Source organism: Lactuca virosa, chromosome 7 (genome assembly GCF_052849685.1).
Source record: "Lactuca virosa cultivar CGN04683 chromosome 7, Lactuca_virosa_CGN04683_v6, whole genome shotgun sequence".
Classification (NCBI taxonomy): Eukaryota; Viridiplantae; Streptophyta; class Magnoliopsida; order Asterales; family Asteraceae; genus Lactuca; species Lactuca virosa.
This window is the reverse complement of record NC_136432.1, coordinates 1,525,412-1,534,255: the sequence shown is the minus strand read 5'-3', so window position 1 is coordinate 1,534,255 and position 8,844 is coordinate 1,525,412. Positions and strand designations below refer to the sequence as shown.

Genomic DNA, 8,844 nt, shown 5'->3' with positions numbered 1-8,844 from the left:
TGTTCTTGAAACCATTGACTATGAGATGAGAAATATTGTTGAAAAGGCTCCCCCATGTGCCTTTGCATCAACCCATGGTCAACAACGCTCCCGTTGGCCCCTTGAAGCAAAAGCTAGAAACGAGGTATGATGACGATGACACGAGACTACTTAGTCTTGATGTGAAAGTCAGCGCTGCTATTGGAAACTCTCTTCCCTACCATGTGTATCATCTCGTTCAAAATTGTGAGTCAACACAAGAGATGATGGATATGCTGACAGTGGCTTATGAAGGCACCGTGGAAGTCCAGGCCACAACGATTAACAACCTTAATCGAAGATACAATAATTTCTTTGCTCAATAAGGTGAGTCACTTACCCAAAACTTCAATAGGTTTAACTGCCCAGGTAATGATATGCGCAGACTAGGAATTGTCAAGCATTCATCTCATTTCGTTATGAAATTTCTCGATTCTCTTGGGAAAAGTTGGGAACATCACGCTGATGTTCTCAAGAATGGTGAAAAGATCGATACCATGGATCTAAATTCTTTGTTCGGTAATCTAATAAATTATGAAGAGACCAAAGATCTTCGTAAAGAAATCATGAAGGACTCGAACAAGAAAAAGTCTTTTGCACTGGTGTCTCAAAAGGAAGCAAAGAAGCACATCAATGAATTAGATAACTCAGATAAGGGTAAAGAGAGTGATGAAGATCTCACCGATGAGCTTGTTTCTAGTGCTGCACTTATCTTCAATCGCTATGAAGATAACAGAGCAAACGTGGTTAGAAGAGATCAGTTCAAGGGAAGCAGTTCAACAAGGAGATCCATTTCCAAGAAGGGAAACTTATGTAATTGCTTTAATTGTGGTAGCCCTGACCATTTTGTCAGGGATTGCAAGGAGAAGAAAGAAGCCAAGAGCCTTGAGAACTATGAATTTTTCTACAAAAAGCTGGTGGCTCACATGAAGAAGGAAAACATCTCTCTGCTGAAAGCCTTCATTACAAAACAAGAGGATCATGAAGAATGGGTAGAAGAAGAGGAGACTTCTGAAGATGAGGGGCTGAATATCAAGGGTCTTATGGCTGTTATAAATGATTCCCATGTTGGCATATGTGACGCTGATAGTTTTCACGTTGTCAAAGGATTAAGTCCAAAACTAGGACAAACTTGGTACCTAGACAGTGGAAGCTCTAGACACTTGATCGGTTACAAGTCCCTCTTAACATATTTTGCGGAGAAGGATGGTCCAATGGTAACCTTTGGTGACAATAGTGGAAGAGATGTTACATGTGTTGGAATTTTTGAATGCAGGACGATTAAGCTGGAGGGCGTGTTTTATGTAGAGGGTCTGAAAGGCAACTTCATCTCCATCAGTCAACTTTGTGACACTGGTTACAAAGTTCTTTTCAACCGTCATGAGGGAAAAGTGTTTGATTCTGAAAACAAAATTGTGCTTTCTGCACTATGGGCAACGATATTTATATGGTTTTATTTTTATTGGTTTAGACATTGATACTTTATTTTGTTTTTTAGTTCATGCTTTGTTATTCTTAAACTTCTTAACACAAGTTGCTACTCTTTCGGTTTATTTTTTTATGCATTAAAACTTTCTTTTATTGCTTTACCAAAGAAGTATACATTGTACATACTCATGTTGCTACTAACATTGCCAATGTTCGTTCTTCTCTTTCCTCTGTATGTTTCAGGACCTTTTGTCTTCATCTCAACATTGATCCTAGCTGATTAAGATCAGCGCGCCACTTCTTGAATGCATCACCCTCTTTGTAAGAGCTAGTTGACACTAACTCTGCATCTTTTCTTCAGCGACAACTACCCTCTCATTGGCGTTGATGTACACGCTGATTGACATTTTGCCTCATGTTAATGAGACCAGATGGGGGATAACTATGCCAACATGTGTTCTTCTGGACATATATCTCTTCTATCTTGAACAACCTATTTCGGTTGCAGTGACATGAAGTGGAGTTTGGTGACATGGCACACCTAATTTCCAAGGACCTTGTCATTAACTCTCCATCACCTCAAAGATCCAAACGCGTCTTCAACAAGACAGTGATCCCACATTCTCTTCCTTCAAGGATCTTAATAAATGGAACATTTGAGTATTGTCTTGGTGACTCTCGTAACTCAAAGGTTACAAAGATTGGATCCTTCTAACTCATTGGTTAAAAAGACTGGTTCATGTTCTTTTTTTATTCTTGGTGAACATGATGCTTGGAATCAATCTGCAGAATCTCAACGAATAAAGGCATTTGTTCTCTTTGTTTACTATCAGTGCAAAACAATTTGACTCATGGCTTCAACTAATTCATCAAGCAACTTGAACAATAAACCATGAGAATGGAGACTCAAAGACTTAACCAAGATTGGTTGATCAATTTCAACCACAATCAAAACCGCAAGGAGTCATAAGATTTGAATTAAAAAACACAAGACTATCAATACCATTTGAAAGACATTTAACATCAATATTGTAATCCAATTGCTAGAAATTTGAACTATGAACACAATAGAAGGAAGAATCCAAACACACCAATTGGAATGAATCAATTTAAAGTTTCAATTTCACAAGATATGTCGTCACAATTTCCTCCCTCTATCCTTGTGTCGCCAACCACGCACCTCCCCTTCATGATCGCTTTTTTTTTTCTGCGTTGACAATCGACTGCAACAACAACATGAGCGAATCGGTCCTGTTGATCATCGCGTAGCACTTCATTGATTTGGATCAACTATCTTTTATCGATCCGATATGAATCAAGATAAAAAACATATGAACTCTCTGCTCATACACGATCACATGTTTTTTTCTTCATGCCGACACGCCTTCAATGGTCCAAGAACCTAAGGGATCCGTTTTTTTTCTTTGAACGTACTGGTCAGGTGGAAGATCGAACATATAGCCCAAAAAAAAACAGACATGGATACGGTCAATGTAGCACTTGGAGAACTAGATGTGATTTTCTTCCCTTTAGTCCCTCAATTCTCAATCTTACACCCCTTTCAACCGTAACCCTAGATACCTTAACAATTAAAGTTCCTTTTAATAACATATTAGCCCCTTGACATCATTTACCCCATTTAAATGACTTATATTTACCATAATAATTCTAAAAATTAATTTAATCAAATTATATACCCTTCAAACATCGATTAATTTTTCTTAGATGATAAATAACACCCTTTTTTATTTAAATATTTCATTTTAACATCGTAAAGCTAAAATCATTCATATCAATAATTATTCAAGTGACATAAAGCTAAAGTCATTAACGAAAGGATTTTCGGATCGTTACATACCACACCCTACAACATGCCTGCAGACCGTCCGATCTAAGAAGCTAGGGCTTGTTTCTTGATTTAGGAGCCGAATTGGGCTCGAGCGATACATTCTTACATGATCTAACGCTTATTAAAGCATACTAATTATTGTTTTCTCTTAAGTCTTAAATACGTTATTATCATCAAAAAATTAATATCAAACAAAATGATTTCATTTTATAAGAAAAGATGCGGTAAATATTTTAATACTAGGAACCATGTTGTTTACTTTATGTATGTATCATTGGATTTGATGGTACGGTGGGTTTTTTTCTATTACTTTACAAATATTTGAGTTAACAACTTTAAAATATCACGTATATATCATAGGTGATTTTATAAATTATTCAAAATATGTGGTCTTGATAATTTAAAGTACAGATCATGGATCAGAGAAGCAAAACTGATAGATAACCAAACCAATTGTTTATTGAAATTTTGTAAGCCACCTTGCTACTTTAACAAATAATTTCACAATACTATATTAAATTATGTTGAACATGCATTGATTATTTTTACAACAAACTTACATATTACTAAACCCACTTTTAAATCTAAATTTTTTTATTACAAAACTTAATCTTCAACTTAATGGTTGAGATATACACTATCAACTCATTGTGAGCACATTTGATGCGGCTAAATCATGCACCTTAAATATGTAATCCATCAAATCCAATATATATATATATATATATATATATATATATATATATATATATATATATATATATATATATATATTGTTTCAAATAGTTACCGAAAAATATGAACCATTTTTAACTTTATCACCACAACCATCAATTACCACAACAGTCGCCACATATCACCGACATCATCACCATCACTAACTACTATATGTTGATATTTTAATGCTTGTTGATAATAATAAGATTTCTTAACAACAATAGTTGATAAGCATAAGATTTCTTAAGGGCATCCATAATGCATTGAACTCTATAGAGTTTAATGGATTGTCACATCATCTTTCTACAATCCATACAACTCTATCACTTTTTTCCTACAATACATTGAACTCTACAAAGTTTAATAGAATGTTACAAAATGTAATTTCTAGTAAATATTTATGAATTAAAAACTTTACTTTTTCCCATTGAAGAGTTCAATGGCCATTGAACTCCAAATCCATTGAATGCGAATGTGACATCTCACAATGGTAGAGCTTCATCCATTGAATGACACATAGACTTGCCACCTCATTTAACTCTCTCATTGAACTCACCATTATGGATGCTCTAATAACTAACAACAACAATGGAAACAAGTAATATGAGTTCCAGTCAAGTATGGAATGATTCCGGTCTAGTATTGAATGATTAACCAAGATGTATTAAATGCTATAATTAAATATAGAGTCAAGTATGGAATGATTCCGGTCTAGTATTGAATGATTAACCAAGATGTATTAAATGCTATAATTAAATATAGAGAGTAACCGGCTTGGGAAATAAATGAACAACAAAATGAGTGTTTGATAGAAAAGCAATTAATTGTATTAATATCTTGAAGTAGTATAGAAAGGTGCACATGATACATTTTTTGACTTTTCTATATATAGAAAAAGAGTAGACATTTAAGGCTGCAAGGGAGCAAATAGGAAAAAAAGAGAAGGTGCAAATCAATAGGATAATACAAATGACAAAAGATCATGTAGATCTTATTCCTTGATTTAAAATCATATATAAGACAAACAAAAATCACTTTCTCAGATGAGCATCTTCTCAAACAGACTTGAACTCGGATAAGCAGATTGATCGGATGGGCAGCTACATTGGATCACTTCAATTTTGGATAGCTTAGGGTCACTTTTCATGTGCTGTTAATCCCCCCCCCCCCCTAAGTGACCCCAACTATAATAATTTCTTCAATTCTCATCATCATCAAAAGAGAACATATAGACTTTGTGCAACCGTATTCGAACTTTAGTCATCCAACTTATCTCTTCAATGAACTCTTTCTTTAGTTCTTTTGAGGATTCTGATTGGGACGTTCTGGAAAGAAATTTCTAATGCATCATAGTGTAAGCAAGATGTTTTTTCTACGTCCTGAAGAGTTGTTTTACGGTTGAGCCTTTTGGACGAATGATGTATCCCACCTCTAAATCAGGAATGGGACTAATGGGGATATCTTCAATGCCCTCCAAAGATGTGTTGATCATTTGGGGAATTTAACCAGTTTTGAAGAAATGATAAAGTTCAACATCGGTTATCCCAAACTCCGTAACATAGCCCTTCATAAATTTCATGGTGGATTCATAGGCACTAATTGCAAGAGGTAAAATCTATCAACTTTGGAAGTGATAAGCAATGGTGAGAATATCAACTAGTTTGATTGTTGGAAAGTTTTCTTCTGTATTGGTAATTCTTGTGGAGTTTCTTCAGATGATGTTATAGGAAATGAGATGTAACTTCAAGGCAAATTAGTTGATCCCCTTGTTAATGCATCCTTCGATCATGGTGATCTTTCTCATGGACCTACTCTTCTTAATCGATTTTGCATATAAGTTATAGAAGGTCTCAAGTATCTCCCTTTCCTTTATAGTTATATCCTCTATTGGGACAGTCACATTTATACTTGGAAATTTCTTGTAGAACATTCCATAAGGCAAAAGATAGAGATCTAGTTGCTCGAAATCGGAGGTTGGAATGTTATATGTCTTGGACAGAGCATAATGATGATTAAAAATGTGAGTATCCAGATTCCAAGGTGAAGTCCCTAAGGGGATTTGGATTTTCTCGGATTTGTTGTGAGAGACGGCTCTATTTGTAACGTCCCAATTTTCACAACCATTTTTTTCATTTTTTATTAAGATAAAATTTCCCAATTATAAATCCATTTTAAGAAAACCATTTATTACAAATTACATTTAATGAAAATCAGAGTAATATAAATAACGATGAATCCTCAACGCTGCTGATGTATGTGTACAGTCCCACCTTTGCCTCCCACGATCACCGTTAGAACCTAAAACATAAACAATTGGGTAAGCACAAAGCTTAGCGAGTTTCCCGCTAAAATACCCTATACAACAAAACAAATATACATATTGCATGATGGGTCCACAACCTCCCGGTTGGATCACCTTGTCCCACAACCTCCCGGTTGGATTACCATACATATGGCATGATGGGTCCACAACCTCCTGGTTGGATTACCCTAACCCACACTCTCTCGATTGGATTTCCACTCTGGCCCATAATCTCACGATTAGATTGCCTCGGGTTTGTTCGCTTACAGCACAAAGCAGTACAACCTCAACCCAACCATAGTATGTCGACATATGTAACATACAAGAATCAAGGAGGCACATAATACATGCGATATCCATCATACAGTTCACTACCGCCTACTAAATCGCTCTCCGAACACTACTCTGCTACCAGCAAAACTCTATGGAATGCGTAACCATAAGTAACCAGAGGTGAGATAGCCACCCTAATAGATGATCCTACACTAGAGCCACAACCAAACACAAAAAAAAAAACAAGAAAGCCTGGATCAGGAGTTATCAGGCTATCCTACATGACTACTTACAGTCCCTAGGATACTCCACTAGACGATAACCTGCCTACTGGTACTCTAACAACTATACCACTACTGCTGCATCCTGCCACACCAGTATATATATATATATATATATATATATATATATATATATATATATATATATATATATATCTATATATATATATATATAGATCACTAAATCATAACAACATCCTATACACAAGGATATGTGACTAACTCTGCAAGGAATGTGTAACCATATGTAACCAGTGGTGAGATAGATACCCAGACAGATGTTCCTACTCTAGAGCCACAACCAGAGAAGGAACAAGCAGGAAAGCGTAGATCAAGAGTCCTCAGTCTATCCTACGTGACTACATATAGTCTCTGGGGTATCCTCCTAATAAATGATAATCAAAGCTAGTGGGCCGACATTGGTGCCTTCGACCCACGGGTACAGTGAGGAGAACTTACCTGAAACGTAGAACCCAAAACACTGCGACACACTTCCCTTCTACACTGATTGCTCCCACGAGCCCTCTAAAACCAAATCATGGAAGAATCTTAATAAATAACCCAAATCCATCAAGTTTGACCCAAACTCAAACTAGTCAAAAAGTCAACGGTCAACGAAAGTCAATAGTCAATAGCCCATCACATCGTGACCATCTATGGCTCACGTCGTGAGCCACTACATGAAAAAATAATCAGGACTCATAATTGTCACGACAGGAAAAGCATATCATCACGTCGTGAGATCAATTTGAATGCCATTTTGATCCATAAAATTTTTATTCTATTAAGCCACTAATCTATCTTTTCCAGGAGGCTTCCTAGGACCCCACGGATAATAAAAATCGATGCTTTAAGTACTTGTGTGTCCAATACAAGAATTGAGCTAAAACCAGGGCATTCATGAAGGAAAAGGAGATCAAATCTCGAGCATGAACTCAAGCATCATCCAAACTTCAGATCCATGATATATAATCACCAAGGGACCCTAAGGACCCATAAAGTTGCTAACTTTATGGAGTTCCCACACTCTAATACTTATATCCATGGATAAACATGCATAAAACCTTAAATATAGCAACAAGGAAACAAAAATCTTCAATCTTGGTTACTCACAATGGTCTACAAGTGTTGCTAGAGGTTGCGAATGGAACTTCCAAGATGAATCTACACTTCAATGGTGATCTCTTTTTCTTCAAAGGATCAAAACTCCACCAAAAGCTCAAGAATCACAAGGAGAGGCTAGGGTTAGAGTTTTATTATGCTTAGGGACGAAGGAGGCTGTTTAGGAACCCTAAAATGAAGTTTATGGGGTTTAAATACGAAGGAAACCCTAAAAGATCATGAGCTTGGGTTGCAACGCACCTCACGTCGTGAGCTCCTATTGCTCACATCGTGAGCTCAGTTTAACTCAGAATTTCATTTGATCACTACTCATGTCGTGACCTCTCTATGGTCATGTTGTGAACCTTGATTTTACCCAAAAACCATGCCTTTGACTCCTCGAACCTTAAATCGATCTGATCTGGAAAACGGGTGTTACAATTCTCCCCCACTTAAATTTGAATTTGTACTCGAAATCACTTCTTGCTTCCAATTTAGTAGTCTCCCCTTAAGGGTCCTTCAAACTTGACTCCTCCAACACAGTCTGTGATCGCTTGAATGCCAATACCTGCACCGTTGACATTCAAGATTCCAAGGCCTTACTCATAAGATAATTCGAGCAGGGACTCTAGTGGTCCAAAGCACAACTACTACAACACCTCATATATAGTCGATCACCTCCCGTTATCTCAGAAGACTTTAAAGAGAAAAGAAACCAGACGAAAAACAATTTCACGTAAAAGAATCCACTTTACATTCTAGGACTTTTAGGTCCCGAAATCATGGACAATCTTCAGGTATACTGAACCACCCAATTGACACTCATGCTACCCAAGACTTCCAATCTAACCCGACCAAGGTCTTCCAGACTTGCA

General features: G+C 36.5%; 1 protein-coding gene across 1 annotated transcript; it reads left to right on the top strand.

Moving 5' to 3' along the window:
• Window positions 1-395: 395 nt before the first annotated feature.
• Window positions 396-1,496, top strand: LOC145124606 (uncharacterized). The gene has a single exon (XM_079060017.1). It carries the CDS (start codon window positions 396-398, stop codon window positions 1,494-1,496), a length of 1,101 nt encoding a protein of 366 aa, XP_078916143.1.
• Window positions 1,497-8,844: the final 7,348 nt, after the last annotated feature.